This window comes from Bubalus kerabau, chromosome 2 (assembly GCF_029407905.1).
Source record: "Bubalus kerabau isolate K-KA32 ecotype Philippines breed swamp buffalo chromosome 2, PCC_UOA_SB_1v2, whole genome shotgun sequence".
In the NCBI taxonomy this organism is placed as follows: Eukaryota; Metazoa; Chordata; class Mammalia; order Artiodactyla; family Bovidae; genus Bubalus; species Bubalus kerabau.
The window spans coordinates 29057384-29077853 of NC_073625.1; the positions used below are offsets into that span (position 1 = coordinate 29057384).

Sequence of the window (20470 nt, forward strand, 5' to 3'; positions counted from 1 at the left end):
AATCTTTTAGTTGAACAAATAAACTTTCAATTTTTTGTCTTTATTATGGTAGAAAAATGGGCAGTTTGCAAGACTGAATCATGCTGCTTCTAAAAACTTTTTTCATCATTAAGGACTCCAAGGGTCCTTCTATTTGTCATTAGAGTCAGTCTCAATTCCTACTGACCAATGAGTTAAGGAGGTCCATCCATTTATCTTTTCTTTCAATAAGGCATTTAAAGGCTAGCTGCGGGAGATGATGTCAGGTAAAAGTAAGCCAAATCCTGACACAATCCAGCTTAAGTAAAATGAAAATGTATGCTCTCTCACACAAAGAAGTGTTGAGTTGGGACGGCCTTTGGAGATAGTTTAGGCTTCATCCTCAGCGAGTGATACGACAGCAGCAGTCCCAGGCGTGACATCCTGATCTGACAACATCCATAGGGCACATGATGTGTCTTGAGGCTCTCTCTTAGGAGGGAGGAATTTTTTTCCCCCCAGTGGCCTCCAGTAAACATCCTGGATGCTTCCGGATATCTCATTGGCTACAATCGGTCTATTGCTCATGACAAAGACTACAGAACCACCACCATGGGCTTAAATAGATCATCTGTTAGAGAAAGGATGTTGGTGAACCATCACAATTCTTGTTTCCCAAATGGGAACCTCTTAGACTCTATATCAGGTTAGTTTTTATCACCAAAATACACTACCAGAAAAAGGATCTTGGTAGTAAAAAAAAAAAAAAAAAAAAGTATAGATATGGAAAAGCATAAATTAAAGATGGAAAGGAGAATTGGAGAAAGAAACCCTAGTGGTTCCAGACCAGGAAAACGAAAGGCAGAATATAAATTGAAATGCTGATCATGAAAATCCTATGAGATAATCCTTGTCAGAATTTAGTGAGAATCATTAGTATATATTTTTTTGCTGCTCAGACCAAACAAGTTAAAGTCTGACAATGATTTCAAGTTGCAAAGAAATGTGATCCAGAATTGGCATATCTACCTAGGAAAATAGGTAAGCCAAACAAATAATGGATGTATTACATATCTATTATGAGACCAAATCAGTGGTACGCTCGCTCGGTGATTAAAAGACCCTCTTTTAAACAATTTTTTGGTCTGTATTTGGTACAGCTGGTACAAAGGAACATCTTTCTTCAATCATCATGTGAGTTTTTTGTTCTCCTCTTAGGCTGCTTCTTAAACAACATTGCTGACAAAGTCCTTGGTTCATAAAGCGCAAACGAGGAGTAGGGTGTAAGGAGCTGGGGGTGTTATGTTCATAAGTGTGTTAGCTATGAAGACAGTCAGCCTTGAGTTTCAGTCCAAAACATGACCCAGCATGAGTTATCCAATCTACCTCAACCTCACTATTTCATCTGGAATGAGGAGGTAGGTTATTAATTGCTAATATCCTACAGAACTCTGTAAGAACTACATGAAATGATACATATGTACAAGCTGGAACAGAGTTCAGGCTATAATTGGCATTAAGTCAATGTTACTTATTACTAGTGGTTCTATAAAGCCTCCTAGCAGAGAGGGAGTGGTAGGGGGAGAAAGAGTGGGTAAATTTGAGAATAATGATATTGTAGTTCTTATCTTCATTCTTTACAGTGTCTCTCACAACAGGTGAGGCGGGTTTTTGTTTTTGGTTTTGTTTGTTTTTTTTTTAAGGTCGCTTTAGAAATGCATGTTTATGAAGGAAAGCAAGACTCCCAAAATTCAGTAATGAAAAGTACATTAGATTTCATGTGGCAAAGACAAGACTCAAACCAGATTTATTGACCTTGGATCTAATGTTCTTTTTACTGCCTCTATTGAGAAAGTATTTCAACAGTTTCTGCATGATTCATTGCTTACTGTTCAAAAAGGTAGACTTGGAATCTTTCAGTCACTGAGCTGGGAAAGCGTCACAAGCTTTGGATGGTACATATCCAGCAGAATCTGTTCCCAAACTACATGGGGAGGTTGATCTCATATCTGTAGGGACAGAAGATCCAAACAAGCCTTTTCTACTATACTATTTATACCTGACATGAAGGTAAATGTTTTTGTTTACTTTTAGTAGTTAGCCATCTAGTGTAACACTCCCAAATATCCCCCGGCACCTGGAATATTGGCACTGCCATCTGGAATTTCACCATTAGAATACAATTTTACGACTAAGGTTTGGCTTTAAGAAAGCCCTTGTTATAATGGACTTGGAAGGGACCAGGAAAAGGAACACAGACATACCCTTAGTTAACTACTACTGATTCTTATCCGTTGGACTAGTTGTCTGTTCCAATGGCTCCTTTGGAGAGTGCAAGGGCTCCGTCTCATCTCTCTCCTGAAGGAGAGCTGTATTTGAATGCAAAGGATAAAATATGCCTCACCTTCAGGAAGTGTAGGGGGGAAGAGGGTGTAGACGAGAAAGCACTGAAAAGGAGCAGAGAGGGTGGGATGACAGAAATCAGTCAGCCTTCCTACAATTATGTCACCCTAGGACTATTTTTAAAATGTCTTAGAATTCTTTCCTACTTTAAACTGAGTGACTCCCCCTGGTTTTCCTACTCAGCAATAGTTGGAGACAATGAAAAGGCCATTTAAGCCATGTTAATATTTCTTAATCACCAAACACACCTAAGTCATTAAAGTTTGAATCCTTTATGATTTCACTTAGCATACTGTTGGTAACGTGATAAAATCTGGGACATGAGTGAATCTTTCTGTGATAGTTTTTTTTTTTTTTTTTAAGGCTTTGGAAGTGAGTCAGTGTTGAATATATCAAAATTATAATGCTTGATGTAGCCTTCCAAAAACAATAGCAAAGTCTGTAACAACATTGTCCAACAAAACCCTATCATGATAAAAAATGTTCTTTCATCGGTCGTAAATAATACAGCTGCCATTAGCCACAAGAGGATATTGAGTACTTGAAGTGTGGCCAGTGACACCAAGGGATTGGACTTTACTCAGCCACTTGTGGCTGGTGGTATTGGACTGTGTAAGTCCAGAGGTGGTCTTTATTTGTATTTATTTATTTTTTGGTTGCACTGCTCTGCCTGTGGGATCTTAGTTCCCTGACCAGGATGCCCACTGCAGTGGAAGCACGGAGTCTTAACCACTGGACCGGTAGGGAAGCCCAGTGTAGTTTTGTTAAAAGTTTTCTGCTCTCCTCACTTTGTTTGTTTTCAAAAGTACCTATTTTGATTAATGCCATCAATTTTATATATAAATTCCGTGTTTTTGTTTTGTTTTTTTTCTATTGGAAAATGTTTCTTTACCTATGATAACTCCAAGGTGAGCAGAGCAAACCAAGTTGCCTTGCACAGCAGCATCTTGGGCAAATTTATGTATATTACTCATAAAATACTTGTAATATGCGGTCAATTTCTAATGTCAACTATTGACATAAAAGGAGCGAGCCTGTGTAGATGAAACGGTGAAGCATCAGACGTCTGTCCTCCGCACTGATGGACTGGCCTTTCAGGTCAATTGTCCTTTGATTTCCTCCTCCTCCCTCGGAAATCCAGCACCTTCTGGGTGCCCCTGGGTCTGCAGATTCATGGTGCCCTTCTCTCCCTCTCGTATCGAAATCATTTAAAACCTCCTTTAAATTCATCCTAATTGTATAGAGGAGAAACCCGAGTCATTGCAAAGAACCATGGAGGGAAAGAAAAGGACTATTGATGAACTCCTAAGTGCTTGTGCTTAGTCGCTCAGTCAAGTCCAAGTCTTTGAGACCCCACTGGACTGTAGCCCTTTAGGCTCCTCTGTCCATGAATTCTCCAGGCAAGAATACTGGAGTGGGTTGCCATGCCCTCCTCCTGGGGATCTTCCCAACCCAGGGATTGAACCCAGGCCTCCTGCATTTTGAGAGGATTCTTTACCAGTTGAGCTACCGGGGAAACCCCTACTATGTGCTTACTAGACACTTTATATGATGCTGGGGAAAAGGGTTTCCTGCTTGAATGCTGCTTCCCTGGCAAATAAATGACATTCAATAAACATTTTTAAATGGAAAAACACAAGAATACAGTTTTACAACGTGAAACTGTTATCATGCCCTTATCAAGACGAGGGAACGGAAATGTAGAGAAGTTATATGACTTCCTTAAGGCTAAGTTCACCCAACGCGCCAACATTTAATCGTCTTTCCTCTTAACTGTTTAAGTCTTTGCCTTGCTTCCTGTGTCCTAGGGGTTTTGCTCTTTGCCTTTCAAAGATAACACAAGCTAAATTGACTACTAGATATACACCAATGGCTGCAAAGGTATTAACAGAACCCGTTCCTAGCCGCCAGCCCTTTTCCAGGGGTCTTTGAATTTTAATGCCAACCTTCTGGGGACAGTGTAAACTCACAGAAATGGCTCCCTGGAAATTTCATGCTGTTGAGGAGAGATTTTTATTTTGGTACTTTAGCGGCATTAAAAATATATATATTCCACAGCAGATATTTTCCTGCAGTGGATGTTTCCATAAAGGAGTCTGGATGCTTCCACAGAAAGACGCATTTCACTTACAAATTCAACTTCAGCAGCGTTTGCCTTTATCTGATCCTATATTATGAGTACACGATTGATTCATTCGTATTAGCCCCTATCATGATAGATGACTTGTAAGAAACAGAAATTGGCTCCTCCCCCATTCTCCGCCCCTACCCCCCCACCCGCCCCGGATCCTCTGATGCTTCAGAGTACGGTCTAAAAACGGAGGCGCCTTTGGAAAGGATTTACACGTTAAAATATGGCTCCGTGATTTTCAACGCACAGACCACAAACAGCGCTAGAGCCCGAGAAGTATTTAAAACAGATCACATCCTGAAGTTGGAGGGCTGCAAGAAAAGTACAAGTCGTCCAGGCCAGTCTGCAGAGGTTGTTCGGGCTTCCGCCCTGCCAAAAAAAAAAAAAAAAAAAAAAAACGGGCAGGCGACACGTCGCGACGAAATCTCAGCGGCAGAAGGGGAAGAGCATCACCTGCAGTTCGAGGCGTGGGAAACGCGGGCGGAGGAGGCCGGCGAGGAAGCCCGCCGGAGAGGTGCGCGCCGCGGGGCCGCTCAGGTGCTGGGGCTCGGCGGCGCCGGGGGAGACGCGGCGCGGTGGAGAAGGGCGGACGGTCAGCCGTCGGGACCGCAAGACACCGCTGCGGCGGGGAGGCCGGCCCAGCCTGTCCGCTCGCCGCCGCTACTGTCCGGGAGGCGGACCCCGCGGGAGCACCCGGGTCCGGGGCGCGGGGCGGGGGGCGAGGCGGGGCGCTGACGTCACCTCCCCTCCCCCGCGGCCTCCGGGAGGGAGAGAGGGAGGGAGGAGCGCCGAGAGAGGCAGCAATCCGCCGCAGTTGCCGGCCGCAACTCCCAAACTCCGCGGCTTGGTTGCCCGGACAAGTCCCGACAAACTTGGTTTCTCCCCGGCCCTCGCGCACTCGCCTCCTTTTTCGCTGCTCAAGTTTTTTCCCCCAGGACGGTAAGCCTCCGGAGATGCGGCCACCTGGGCGGCGCGGGCGGATCGCACCCTCGCTGGGGACATGGTGAAGATCGCAGGGAAGAAGCAAAGTTGGTACTTGAGACACGGCTTCTAACAAACATCCAGATAGCGTGGGGATTACGCAGCTGTCGGCACTTTAAAGCAGGGCCCCGAGGACTCGGCTGGACGGGTGAGTTCCTTCTTTCGTGCAAGCCTTTCTGTCTTTTTAAGTTTAAACAGAAATGAAATAATGTGAGGGTGCTTGACTGGTACGGGGAAGCGTGTGCATCCTACCGGCTTTCCGCTTGGGGAACAGCACCCTACCACCCCCCACCACCCCCAAAGGCTGTGCTTAGGCTCGGGAATCAAAGATCAGTATGCACAGGTTTTGAAATTCGTGAAATACTTGCAGAGCACTGTTCAAAAGAACTTGAAAAGCTACGCCGTTTGTGCATTATTTCGAATGTAACTTATTATAGAAATGGTGCCCGGGGAGGGCGCCTCCGTGCCGCGTGATCCGCAGTGGCGCAGCGCCCTCTAGTTCGGACACCCGGCGAAGCGCGCGCTCCCTGCGGGGTTCCGCGCGGACCGCGAACTTGGACCTGCCGGGTGCTCATGGAACGTGGGCGTGAGGTCCCTGGCCGTCACCCTAGCCTTCACTTACCATCCACTCCGGCCCATTGTGTCTAATTTACAAATACCAGCGTGGGTGAACTGGATACAGAAGCGGTGCTGGCATTAAGTGTTGTTTTTTTTTTTTTTTTATTTAATTTTTGGGAACCCACCCCCCATCCCCCTAATGTCCCAGAACCTATGGGTACTGAGTTAGGGAGGACTGACTATTGAGAGGACAAACGGGGAGCTTGAACTCCATCTCTCGTTCATGTGAAGGTAATTAGAGGGTAGCTAAAAGGCACCTCCTTTTCGTTCCTTTGGGGCTAAAGGATCAGTTAAAAACGTGGCAGCACCGGACTCTGAAATCTACATCTCTGGCTCTTGGCTGTTCCTCTGGCGACAAAGTGCGACTTCTTCCAGGCAGTTAGGTTTCTCAGTGGACCTGGCCGGCAAATCGGGATTCCCCAACAGATGTTTGGTTCAAGTAAGCGTTATTATTTATTAATGAATGGTAATTTTTTTCTCCAGGAATTCTTTTGCGCCATTTCAAAATCTTGTGATTGTATGTTATGGGATGGTGTCCTTTTAGCCTTTTTACTCACCCCCTCCTATTTCCTAACCCCGCATACTGCCCCTACAAACTGTTGGCGTTCGCGTGTGGCTGTTTGGTTTAGAGTTAGAATTCGGCCCGGGGCACCAACGATATGAGCTTGGAGATCAGGTCACCTGCTTCCTAGGTGTTTCATGTATGAAGCTGACCTGTAACCCCGGGAGCGCTTTGCGCAGTTATGGCCGTAGCCAAATGTTTGGATGATGATGTTTGTTGGATGTGTGAATTTGTGTGTATTCTAAATAATACGCCGGGAATACACTACATACACTTAGTGCCGCGAATCAGCACACTCATTCTGCAGGCGTGATTTCTCCTTCCCAGCCACGACCTGGTAGACACTTTTTTTCTAATCACCGTCTTTGAGATGGCGTAAGAGTAGGCTGCATTAACTTTGAACTAAGGCAGTTCCCTCTTTAACCCTAGACTCCCTCGCCCCCATCGGCCTGGTAGTTCCTCCAGCAGTCCCCTCCACCGGTTCTGGGGAAATCATCTCTCTTTGTCCTCACAGTGTTAACGTATTCTAGCTCCACAAACTTTCCGAGGTCACGTCCGCCCTCTTCGACCCAGGCTGTTTCTCTACGCCCGGGAGCATTCCGGGCTGCGCTGAGCCGGCGCCTGGAGCTTTGCCCGCGCCGAGGATGGGCTCACAGCCCCGGGATACACCGACTGCGCGCTCGGGCTAGCGGAGGTGGGGGGAGGGTTCCCCGAGGTTTCCCCTTCTCCCTAAAGAACCTGGAGTTTCACGTTATACTGCGTTCAGGCTTTGCGGGGTGTACTCACCGGGTGGGAAAGAGCACGAGGCGGCACAAGCTGCCTTTTGTCCCCGCAGCCCTGGGGATCCGGGGGCGTGCGCCGGGGGAGGCAGGCCTTGGGGTTCGTAACCCGGGCCTGAGAGGTTCCGCGGTCTAACCTCTGCACAAAGAGGTCGCGGAGGAAGCGTTTTCACTTTCCTGGGGTTTCAGTGTAGATTGAAGAAGGAAGTAGATTCCCATCAGACTGCATTCCTTTTCAGACCTTTTTTAAGACTTGATTCCGCCGAGCTAGGGCAGACCGGCAACCACGGCATTCAAATGCAGATTTAGGAATTCCCTCAAGGTACTCGGAAATCTAAAGGGGGGGGGGGGAGGCGTGGGAAGCTTTTTCTTTAAACCCATAGCTGACTTTTTTTTTTTGGAGCTAAGCTAATGTTTCCCCTCTCCTAGCGGGGAACATTCCATGTTAATTCCTTGCACAAATGTGTGCTGGCCATAACTAACCTCGGCGCTAGAGCGATTTGTTTTTTCCTCGCGGTGTCGCTAGATCTTCCTGGGCATTCACTGATCTCCTGGCAAGGAGCCGGTCGCTGTAGCGGCCGGGAGCTCCCTGACCCCTTGGCCAGGCTTCGCGGCCCCGGGGGTCCGGCGGGCTGGGGGATGTCCGGCCGCCCGGGGGAAAGTAGGGTCGAGAGTTTCCGTGCGGGAGAAACGAGCGCCGGCGCGAGCGGGCGTGGCCGGGAGCGGAGGGATATCCCCCGCGTCCGGTGCGTGAGCCGCGCGGGTGTCTGCGCCGGGCGGCCTGGAAGAGCGGGGCGCGCGCGCGGGCCGCCGGGCGCTGCCTTGGAGTAGGGGCGCACGGAGAGCGCGGGCAAGCCGCTCGCTGGGACACGATGCAGCGCGGCGGCCCCAGCCAGGCGCCCGGCCGACCTGGACCCCGCCCGGGGGCGCGCTGAGGCGGCGAGGCGCGCGCCCCCGAGAACTCTGTGGCGGCCACTTGGGGCCAACTTTGCTGTAAGTTGGAAGGAGGCCAGAAGGGACCCGGGGACTGTGGGCGAGGGGCGCGGCGGCGCTCGCGGTGCCATCGCCGGCCAATCGGTCGGGCACTTTGCTGCTGCGGGGTTGGAGGGCTTCCACCCGGCTCGGCGGGGGTGGGTCGGGGGGACTCCTGCCCGGGAGTGTCCAGCCCAGGATCGTGCCCCGCCGGCTCCTGGGAACGGAATGGAGAGAAAGAGACCCCCCGGATGGGTGGTAGGTGCCCAGCCGCCTGCTCGTTGGGAAAGTTCAGGGCAGCCCCCGGGGGTTCGAGCGGGTGGCGCGGGGGAGGCGGAGAGGCGGGAGCGGGCAATTCGCGACGTGACCTGCCTGGTAATCACCGATCCAAGCGCTTGGATCGGCCGGGCGGGTGGCCGCCCCGAGCCGCCCCGGCTCTGGCCCGCGGAGCCATTGCTGGAAATCTGAGCGGCGGCTGCGGCGCGGGGCTCCGGGCGCCCGCGGGGCCGAGAACCTGCGTGCCGGCGCCTGGGAACTCGGAAACTTCACGCGCGCGCTCCGCGCTCTCTCCGCTCCGGTAACACGCGTGTCTGCTGAGGACCTAGCCGATCTCGCTCCGCGGCTGCTGCTTCCGATTTGCGAGAGATTTCACGGCGTATGTGTGATGGGAGGAGAAGCCAGCTACTGAGGGATGAGTTTTTGAAATGGAGTGGCCGGTTTCCTTGGATGTTTTGTACCCTGGCGGGGTGGCGGGGAGTGCTGCCATGAGGTTTGAGTGGTAGCTGGTTGAAGGTAGTTAGAATAGGTGCGGTTGAGAAATCTCCGGACTAAACATTTGCAATTGTGCTGTCAGGGTGTTTCTAGCTTTTTTGGAAGTGAAACTTTAAGGTCTTTTTTTTTTTTTTTTTTTTTTTAAAGGAAGAGATTCTGCTTCTTTCTTGCGTTTTTTCCCTCTAACTGCTTTCCTCTAGGAAGCTAACTTTCTTTAGTCTCTGAAGATATTTTTGTTCCCACGGATGTGAACTGCGGAGCTTTGAAGACAAGGACGCAATTGTATGCATTAGGAAAGTAAACTCATAAATATTTTCTATGCAGTTAGAGGTGTTTTTTTTTTTTTTTTCCTTTCTTTCCTCATGTGTCTGAACTGTGGTTTCATTAAATAGCTTTTGTTAACCAACTCCCTGGTGCCCAGTAGAGGAGGGGTTTTTTTGTTTTTTGTTTTTAAAAAGCTTGGATATTTACAGTGATTATGAAAATTGGAAAAGATCTGAAATGCAAGTGATCTTCAGTTATTTATGTATTTTTCACAAAAGCCGATTCTTAAGGCTTCATACGTTCAGAGTTAGGTTTCAATAGTTTTAAGAAGATAGTTGCACGTGTTAAAACTGGATGATGGTGCTGTTATTTCAGTTTACTCTTGGTTGTGCTTCTCCAGCATATCCAGTACTGCAGTTACTCATAAAATCCAAGTACATGGGTGTTTCTCCAGCTGTATAGATTAATTTTGATGTTTGGCTTTGCCTTCAGTGTTTTCTGACAGCTCTAGTTCCACAAGTGGAACTACCGTCTCCCTTTCTTTTCTATGGGGTCCCCTGGTGGCTCAGAAGTTAAAGCGTCTGCCTGCAATGCGGGAGACCTGGGTTCGATCCCTGGGTCGGGAAGATCCCCTGGAGAAGGAAATGGCAACCTACTCCAGTATTCTTGCCTGGAGAATCCCATGGACGGAGGAGCCTGGTGGGCTACAGTCCACGGGGTTGCAAAGAGTCAGACACGACTGAGCAACTTCACTTCACTTCACTTCACTTTGACTTTTCTTTTCTATAGGGCTGCCCTGGTGGCTCAGAATCTGCCTGCAATGCAGGAGACCTGGGTTCCATCCTAGGCTGGGAAGAGCCCCTGGAAAAGGGAATGGCTACCCACTCCAGTATTATTGCTGGAGAACCCCATGGACAGAGGAGCCTGGCGGGGCTACAGTCCATGGGGGTCACAAAGAGTAGGACATGGATGAGTGACTAACACTTTTCTTTGCTATTTATTTAAGCTTTAAGATGGGTGAAAAGCGCTTAAAACATTCCATAATTTTTAAAAACAGTAATGGATATAACTTAGAGTTATGTCAAACATGGTGTTTAACACATTCATTGTAAGGTTTGATCTGAGCAAAGTGTGTGATTGTATACCTGTTTCTTGAAAAATGAATACCTTAAATGAGCCAAATTCTTTGGCATTCTGAAAGGAAGTAAGATTATTAGAGGACTTCATAAAATATTTCAGGCCTCCTGTATATGTATTCATTTGTGTCTTAATTAGTCACTAAAAGTACTTCTGGTAGCTCAGTGGTAAAGAATCTGCCTGCCAGACAGAAGACTGCCAGTTTGATCCCTGGGTGGGGGAGATACCCCAGAGGAGGAAATGGCAACCCACTCCAGTATTCTTTCCTGGGAGATCCCATGGACAGAGGAACTTGGCTGGCTGCAGTCCATGGGGTTGCCAAGAGTCGGACATGACTTAGTGACTGAGCGCACGCGCGCGCGCGCACACACACACACACACACACACACGTACTCCTAGTGGGTTCCCACCATGTTAATAGACCATTTAAATCCATGTTATGGACAGGTGCCAAAAGAGGACTGTAAAAATGATGTGCAAAGTAATACTGTTTTCCTTGCCCTGGTCCCATGCCTTGCTAGTGTATGTGTTTGGACTTAGCTCCTAAGTCATCTCCGAAGTAGTCATTTGCTTGAATGCTAGAAGTGAAAGAGATATTACAGATTTTTTTAACTCTCTTATCCCTGTTTCCCCACCCAAGTTTGGTTGATTTTACATGGAATCAGTAAACTGAATCAAATTAGTGCATTATTATTGCCTTAAATGTCTCCATGGCTTAATTTGTGGCCTAAAGGACCTGATTTAATAGCAGGAAGCTGGAAGGCTGGGTGTCTATTTAATCTTTATGAGTAGGAAACTGTAATAGGTAAGCTTTCTTTTGACCAAATTATATAGTTGATGAAGCCAAGGTATGTCTTTTTGTCTCAACTAATTGTTCAATTTGCAAGTGTTAGTTTGTCCTTAGGCACTGGTAAGGAGTGTTTGAAGTGAGCAATGCAGATGATTCATTTAACTAACATCAGTAAGTTGCTGTTTTTTCCTCTTCTCATGTCTGAAAGCAACTTTTTATTTGAAAAATCTATTGAATTAAATGAGGAATCTATTTCACAGCATATAAGTTTTAAAAATCATCTTTAAGTCTGAGATTTAATTATATTGGCCAAATTCTGGCTTACCTCGAAAGGTTTATTATATATGTGGAGATAAGTCTATAATTAAATGTCTTCTACAGACCACTTAGGAAAATCAGTAATTATTTAATTCTTATCTTCATAGAATGTTCAAGCATAATACTTCATAATAAGCTCACTGATCTGGCGTTGCCTGTAGCCACTTTGGAAGCATTTTGAGGTAGATGGTGACCCCTTTCTGAGCTGCTGGAAATTAGAGCCTTCTTCAGGGTACCTGTCTGCAGTACTGTTACTGGCCTAGTGGTTGTGCCTGGATTTTCTGTTAGGTTTACAGTAATGGAAGAGTTAATTTCCCATGTTATTCCTCCTTATCCCCCTCCCAGCAGCCTCCCTTCGGTCCTGCCTTCTGTTTTCCATCCCCGATCCTTGTCCATCTGTCCACTGATGAACCGAAACAACCGTGGGTCTCCTCTGTGCCAAACACTGAGCCAGATACAGTAAACAGTGGTGAGCAAAGCAGGTGTCCTCCTCTCAAGAAGCTTACAGTCCCGCAGGGGAGAAGGCCAAATGAACAGTGATCTCCAGCGTGATAAGAGAGATCCATCCGGGTCAGGGTAGTCCGTCATAGCACCTCAGTGAGCTAGGGATCTGGGATTGGGTGGGTAGTAGGCTAGGGTGAGGTCTGCAGGAAGAGGGAATCCAGGAGGGAATGGTTCAGAGAGAGGATATAGATGCAAAGCAAGTTGTAGAAATCCTAGCTGTGAACTTGATTTGTGGTTTGATGAATGGCGAGAAAAAAAGACCAAAGCATACCAGTTCTGGGTTGATAGTGCCACCCATCACCTCCATTTTTACTGAAAAAAAGTATAAAGATGGCTTAAAAGGATTTAGTATGCACCCAGAGATAAACAAGACTTGCCCATTCATTTTTCAGTGTTGAGAATGAAAGCTTTTACAATTACTGTCAGTGGCTGTTATAATTTATTAGAAAAATGCAGGGTTTTTTCCTGTTGTGAATGTCATCTGGAAGCTGTGAATTGGTTATAGCTGAGTAACAAGCAGGCTTTGTAAGACAGACAGTACTCTTTATTGACTCCTGTTAAGTGATTTTGGAGATCATTAAACATTGATTTAATATACAATATCTTTAAAAAGCTAGAGTCGTTTACATTCCTTATTGTCTTTTGACAACTTCATGACAGTCCTCTTTGAAAACAGTTATCTTCCTCACTGTTGAGACATCTCTAGAAGATGCTTTTAAATTGTGACCCTATTCAAATAGAACAGAAAGCTCTAAATTGCAGTAATAAGTTGAGTTCTAGTGACATTCTCACTGAGGTAGATAGAAGATAGGAGTATGATGAGGGAAAACACAAAATTCTTGAATATTTCTGTGTAATTTTATTATCGTATGTGCGATGGAGAGTCTGATCCTGCTTCCCTTTAGAGGGCTGGAATGGCTAATGGTGTGCATAAGAGTTGTGACTTTGAATAATAAATATGCAACATTTAATAGAATGTATGAATTGCATTGTGTCGGGTCCCACCTAGCACTTGTGAATCTTCACTCAGAAGATTCAGATCTAAGTACTAGATCTGCATACTTGATCTAAAACTTAAGCAGTATGTTCTCAGCATGGGGCTGTGTTCTGTTGTGTGAAGCCTGTGTGGTCACAGGAATTGACTGAAACACGTTACATGGAAGTCTTGCTGATGAAGAAACATGAACGTGTTAATACCTGACTTCTACCAGAAAAATGATCTTTATTATATATGGATTTTCAGAAATCGGTGCTAAAGATACTTAAGCTTTCGACCTGAGGCCCTTTTCCCTAAAGGCTGAACTAGATAAATATTCTTTGTTTTCACTTTGGAAAATGCACAGAAGAAATCCTGGATTACTGTGTGTTTAAATAGTGTGATCACCTTCTAAATATAAAAAGTGTAGCCTTTGGCTAAAATGGTTTTTGGAGTTTAATTTTCATAAGCATGACCTCTGGGTAATAATGTACTTTTTAGATGAAATGGTATTGGTATCTTTCTAAGATTTTTTGTGTGTATGTGTGTGTGTGTTTGCGCTTTCCAGCTTTGCTATTTGTTTTACCTAGAGTAGTAGCCACAGGTTGTTTGATCATGGCATTTTAAGGTGAAACCTGAGTTCACAGTTCTTGGTTAAATTACAGTTAATCTCTTGGGCTACCCTGATGTCTCAGTGGTAGAGAATCTGCCTGCCAATGCAGGAGACACAGGAGAGAGGAGTTCCATTCTTTCTAAGTCAGAAAGATCCTCTGGAGAAGAATACTTCCGAAGTGGAATAATACTGGATCCTCCGCTCCAGTATTCTTGCCTGGAAAATCCCATGGATAGAGGAGCCTGGCAGGCTACAGTCCATGGGGTTGCAAAGAGTCAGACACAATTTAGTGACCAAGCAACAACAATATAACACTATCTCTTAGAAAGTGGATTGTTTTTTCTTTCTGATGAAAAGCCTTTCATTTAATAGTTTATTATGATTACAGTGGTATTCTGTTAGCCAAGTTTGCAGAGTGAATTCAGGATTTTAAGAGGTCTCTGTTATGAACATGGCCAAAAAAGTTGATTCCAGCTGTGGTGTGTTCCCTGAGAACTGCAGTGGGTGAGTTGTGAAGGGTGAGAGGTGATAGGAATCCAGCTGTGAGGGAACCGTGGGGAGCCTCAGAGGCTGCAGGGGCCGCTGGTCACGGAGATGCTGTGGGGAAAAACAGCTGCAGTGGTTTGACATCTTGAGCCTTCTCCTCGTGCCGTGGGGGTGTCCAGGGCACCCTTGGTGTAGGGATCCGCAGGGCACCAGCTAGTATAGATGGGTCATTTCCAAGTCCTCATGTTAGGATTCAGATGTTCAGAGAGATCTGTTTACTTACCGATGGCATTGTCAACCACTCTTTGTTGCTTCTGCCCCAGTGGCTGGTTCCTCTCGTCTTCTGTCTCCTACATCTTCGAGGACTGCAGGGCTCTGTCCTTGGTTTTCCTTTCTTGTCTGTCAGTGTCCTCTTCACGGGTGAGCTCATTTAGTTTTCTGCTTTTAAATATGTTAATAGCATCTTCCACATTCTGACCACTGTCAGGCTTCTGTCTCCAGGAGTGGGCCTCTCGTGCATGTCTAACTGCCGATTGGAAGTCAATTACTTGGATAACAGTTGGCATTTTTGTCCTAACATGTCCAAAGCTGAACCCCCGATTGTGCTCCCGAACATCTGCTCCTCCCTCAGCTCAGGCTTCCCTCTCTCAGAACCTGAAGCCCACTTCCAGCTCAGCACACAATCTCCAGGATCTTCTTGAATGTCTCCCCCTTTCTCTCCTCCCGCCTCTACCCTCCGGATCATCAACGGGTCCTGAAATGGATCCAGAATGTCGCCCTCCTCCCCAACCCCTCCATGACCACATTTGGGGCAGAGACACCAGGGTCTCTAACCTGTACAGTGTCTACTGCAGTGTCTTCTAACTGGTCTCCCTCCAGCTTTTACCCCGGCCACCCTCCCTTCTTTTGTCCACCCTCGTACTTGAGCAGCCCTTTCACTTTGAGTTCAGTTCAGTTGCTCAGTCATGTCTGACTCTTTTCAACCCCATGGACTGCAGCACACCAGGCCTCCCTGCCCATCACCAACTCTCGGAGTTTACTCACTCATGTCCATTGAGTCGGTGATGCCATCCAACTATCTCATCCTCTGTCATCCCCTTCTCTTCCCACCTTCAGACTTTCCCAGCATCAGGGTCTTTTCCAGCGAGTCAGTTGTTCGCATCAGGTGGCCAAAATATTGGCGTTTCAGCTTCAGCATCAGTCCTTCCAATGAATATTCAGGACTGATTTCCTTTAGGGTGGACTGATTGGATCTCCTTGCAGTCCAAGAGATTCTCAAGAGTCTTTTCTAACACCACAGTTCGAAAGCATCAATTCTTTGGCACTCAGCTTTCTTAATAGTCCAGCTCTCACATCCATACATGACTACTGGAAAAACCATAGCTTTGATTAGACAGACTTTTGTTGGCAAAGTCATGTCTCTACTTTTTAATATGCTGTCTAGGTTGGTCATAACCTTTCACTTTAGATTCCAGCATGTCACTCACCTGTTTTAATTCTGCTTGTAGTATTAATAGCATCCAAAGTCCTGCAAATCACCCTTTATCCATGAAGCCACACTGATCAGAAGAAATGATAAAGACATAATTAGCAGAGAATAGCAGATATCCCTTGCAGAAGAACTCCAAATGATTTATGTAGCAGAACTCTCTACCGCTGACTGGTGGACTGCCTAGTGACTTCCTTCCAAAGGGTACAGTAGGGAAAGCGGGGAGTGAGTCTCCCACTGCAGAGAAAGCAGACAAGCCCTGCGTCAGCCTGGTGACCAGGGTCAGCATCAGCACCGAGGCCATGTGATGAACATGGCCCTTCACCCCCCCATGCCCCCCCTGCTCAACCTCCCCTCAACGCATAGCCCCAGTCTAATCATGCGAAAAACATCCGGCGAATTCCAGTCCAGGGACAGTCTACAAAATACCTGATCAGTACGTCTCAAAACTGTCAAGGTCATGAAAAACAAGGCAAATCAGAGAAACTGTTACAGTCCAGAGGAGTCTGAGACGATATGGTGACTGAATATAACGTGGCTGTCTTGACTGGGATCCTGGCACAGACAAAGGGCATTGGGACTAGACAGTGACTAACAGTGTGTTAATATTAGTTCATTAGTTGTGACAAGTGTACCATCATCAGGTGAGATGTTATCAGTGGGGAAACTGTCTTTGTAATTTTTCTGACAATCTAAAGGTATTGTAAAATGTCGGGCATACTTAAAGAAAGGATCTGCTTTGCTACTCTCCCCTCACCCACTGTACCAAGCCACCGAGGTCTGTCTCTTTGTGGTTTCTCTAACTAGCACTTCTCTCCCGGACATGACTTTGAGCTCCAGGGGCTATTTGGCACTGTCTGCAGACATCTCTTTTGCTGGGGCTGCAGGGAGGAAAGGCTGTAGGCTTTTAGTTGGGTGGAGAGCAGGCTTAATACCAAAGGATGCCTGGGGCAGCTCTCTGTCCCACAGCCCCTCTTCCCCAGTCAAGAATTATCTGCCCTGAACGTCAATACGGCTGAGGTTGAGAAACTCGTGTCATTTTTCCCTTTTCCTTCCATGGTTCTGACTACTGTGTCTATTTGTTTCTGTTTTATTTTTCTCCTTAGCACTCATCATCAGCATCTGATAGACTCTTTGTTTCCATGTTTGTTTGACTCTCACCAGGAACTGTACCTTCCGTGAGGAGTTGATAGTTTGGTTCACTTATGTATCAGCAGCATGTAGAACTATTCCAGACGTGGTGGTCCAGCACAGTGGTGCGTGCATGCTTAGTAGTATCTGACTCTTTGCAACCCCATGACCTGAGCCCACTAGGCTCCTCTGTCGATGAGATTTTTCAGGCAAGAATACTGAAATGAGCTGCTATTTCCTACTCCAGGGGATCAAACCCGAGTCTCCTGTGTCTCCTGCATTGGCAGGCAGATTCTTTACCTGCTGAGCCATCGGGGAAAATGGGTATGGTAGGTGTTCATTAAAGAGGTGTTGAATGAATCAAATAACGAAAGAAAAGTGAATTCATGATAATGTGTATGTGTGTGTGTGTGTGTGTGTGTGTGTGTGTATATATATGCGCTAAAAATTCACATAGTAAAGTGAAGGTGTAAACATTCCCCCAGCTGCCTATTCTCTAGAAGTTACTACTGTTAACAGTTTACTTCTTATCCATTCAGAATTTCTCAAATCATTTTTAAGCACATCCATGAACTATGCACGTATTTATCTCCCTTTCCTTTTTGCAAATGTAAATGGGATTGGTTTAGATGGAGGAGCCTGGTGGGCTGCAGTCCATGGGGTCGCTAAGAGTTGGACACGACTGAGCGACTTCACTTTCACTTTTCACTTTCACGCATTGGAGAAGGAAATGGCAACCCACTCCAGTGTTCTTGCCTGGAGAATCCCAGGGATGGGGGAGCCTGGTGGGCTGCTGTCTGTGGGGTCGCACAGAGTCGGACACGACTGAAGTGACTTAGCAGTTACTATATCTAGACTTCTTTACATGTCAGTGTATAGAGTACTGTCTTACTCTTTTTGATGACTCCATAATATTTTATTTGTAGAATAAAGCAAAAATATTTTGCAGTAGAATCCTGGATTAATATTTTGTTGTAAAGTGGATACTGTTGATAGTAACATTGTGTTCTAAAATAAAGGTGCTTGTGCAAACATCATCTTTTTAATGGTTCTTTAAAGCATTTTCTTTACATCTTATCCCTGGTTTGTAAATGCCTCAGAATCAGGATCTTTGCCTTTTAAAATAATTCTATGAGTTGTTGAATTCCATGTGCATAGCACAGTCTGGGCTTCCCTGGTAGCTCAGCTGGTAAAGAATCTGCCTGCAATATAGGACATGCCAGTTCGATTCCTGGGTCGGGAAGATCCCCTGGAGGAGGGATCGGCCACCCATTCCAGTATTCATGGGCTTCCCTCGTGGCTCAGATGGTGAAGAATCCACCTGCAGTGCGGGAGTCCTGGGTTCGATTCCTGGTTGGGAAGATTCCCTGGAGGAGGGCATGGCAGCCCACTCCAGTATTCTTGCCTAGAGAATCCCATGGACAGAGGGGCCTGGCGGGCTGCAGTCCATGGGATCACAGAGTTGGACACGACTGAGGGACTAAGTGCAGCACAGTAGTCTGTCTGCTTTCGGGTTCTCGATACCTGTAGGTTGAATCCAGTCATGAATCAAAGTTGTCACTTGTTTTGATAAAATCACCAGATTGTTGCATCCTCCTCAAATTTCCCTTGAGTATTAGATCTGTGGACCAAATTAAGAGAGAGTTTTGGGAAAAGATTGTCTTATTTTGTTTAAATATCAGTTGTTCTAGAGGCCAAAAATCTGTCTGCTTTCCTGACTTGATCTGGTGAGAAGACGTGGTCACTAAAGAAGTTAGGCTGCCCGACTTCACCGTGATTCAGTATCAGTTAAGTGTCTAATTGCTTTCAGCATATCAGCTTTTTCCTTTTTTTCCCCTAATGAAATGACTCATGGGGCAAAGTTGGCAGTCGCTGAGGTAAGCTCCTCTGAATTTAAGTTGCCATGCTAATTCCCTGGCTGTTTGGCCAGCCCTCCAGCCTGCTGTTTCTCTCAGCTCGGGGAGCAGTCCCATTTCCCGGGTGTTCATTGGAGAGGTCCTTTTCAGGGCCACAGTCCTGTCCTCTTGTGAAGCTGCCTTGATTTACCAAGTGAATGATGTCGGCCCCTAGGGGAACAGTTGGTCTGAAGGTAGTTGTCCTGCTTCCCAGCCAGGCCCCAGCCCAGTGGTCTTGGCTGCCTTGCCGCTGGTTCAGGGCACCCCTTTCTCAAATGTGCTCTTTCCTCCTGCTTCACCCTTGGACTCTCTGCAGTGCCTGCTACTTTGCTGATCCGGCCCCTCTTCATGTGATCGCTTAGATGATTTAGTTTTGCATGTGTTTGTGTTTTGTGTTCAGGGGACAGGTTATTCAGAGCCCTGAAGACAGTGGGCCCTCTGAGTACTGGTTGTGGGCAGCAGTCATGACACCCCAGTGCTGATGCCAAGATCCGCGTCCCTGGTTGAGAGAGGGCAGGTCCTGTTGGACAGCAAGCTCATGGTCTTCTCTTTCTGAACAGACTTTTTTGGGCTCAGTTTGTTGGTTCAGAAATGACCTCAGTATTAAACTTGATGATATAATTATTTTAATACCTTTAAATAGTTATATAGTGCCAAATGAGATGCTAAACCCTTGTATTATGTAGGGAGTGAACTTAATCATTCTTATAAAGAAATATAATTTTAGGATAAAGTTTGAAATGAGATTGTAAGCTGTCATTATGGGAGGTTATATAGAACCACCATTGAGAGTTTTTTTGGTTGTTCTGATTTAGTTGTCCGAAGCTTCTCATGCTCAGGATACTGTAATAGTGTTAAGTTCATGAGGTTTTGAGCACTTAATTTACTGTATACAAGGAAATGTAGGCTTCCCTGGTGGCTCAGATGCTAAAGAATCTGCCTGCAATGCAGGAGACTTGGGTTCAGTCCCTGGGTCAAGAAGATCCCCTAGAGAAAGTGAAGTCACTCAGTCGTGTCTGACCCTCAGCGACTCCGTGGACTGCAGCCTTCGTCCATGGGATTTCCCAGGCAAGAGTACTGGAGTGGGGTGCCATTGCCTTCTCCCCTAGAGAAGGGAATGACAACCCACTCCAGTATTCTTGCCTGGGAAATCCCATGGACAGAGGAGCCTGGTGGGCTACAGTCCATGGAGTCACAGAGTCAGACATAACTGAGCAACTGACACTTTCACTTTCACTTCATGTATTAAGTAAATGTAAACAAAGACTTCTCACATAGCGTAGGGGTAAAGAATTCTGCCTGTGAGTGCAGGAGACACAAGAGACGTATGGGTGGGGAAGATCCCTTGGGGAAGGAAATCGCAACCCATTCCAGTATCCTTGCCTGGGAAATCCCATGGACAGAGAAGCTTGGTGGGCCCCAGTCCGCGGGGTCACGAGTTGGACACACCTGAGCATGCACACACCTGTACCAAATGGAAACAGTCTTCACTGTGTACCTTTTTCAGTTCAGTTCAGTCGCTCAGTCGTGTCTGACTCTTTGTGACCCCATGGACTGCAGCACGCCAGGCCTCCTGTCCATCACCAACTCTAGGAGTTTACTCAGACTCATGTCCATTGAGTCGGTGATGCCATCCAACCTTCTCATCCTCTGTCGTCCCCTTCTCCTTCCACTTTCAGTCTTTCCCAGCAT

At 46.5% G+C, this 20470-nt stretch overlaps 2 protein-coding genes across 9 annotated transcripts in view; one reads left to right on the forward strand and one right to left on the reverse strand.

The window, feature by feature from the left end:
* The first annotated feature begins 1237 nt into the window (after positions 1 to 1237).
* Positions 1238 to 20470, forward strand: part of FAT1 (FAT atypical cadherin 1) — a 127718-nt gene continuing 108485 nt past the window's right edge. For 3 of the 8 annotated variants that reach the window (XR_008710122.1, XM_055567332.1, XM_055567333.1), the window contains exon 1: positions 5235 to 5621. The gene's annotated coding sequence lies outside the window, so the exon portion shown is untranslated. Of the gene's footprint in view, positions 1377 to 4919; positions 5007 to 5234; positions 5622 to 6222; positions 6531 to 8167; positions 8426 to 20470 lie in introns of those variants that run through there. The other 5 variants (XM_055567326.1, XM_055567327.1, XM_055567329.1 and 2 more) reach the window with 5 other exon arrangements.
* Positions 7236 to 12495, reverse strand: LOC129644389 (basic proline-rich protein-like). The gene is made up of 6 exons (XM_055570049.1): positions 12460 to 12495; positions 8788 to 9005; positions 8027 to 8621; positions 7674 to 7766; positions 7440 to 7571; positions 7236 to 7382 (listed from the first exon to the last, which is right to left on the reverse strand). The coding sequence occupies exons 1-6, from the start codon at positions 12493 to 12495 to the stop codon at positions 7236 to 7238; spliced, it is 1221 nt and encodes a 406-aa protein (XP_055426024.1).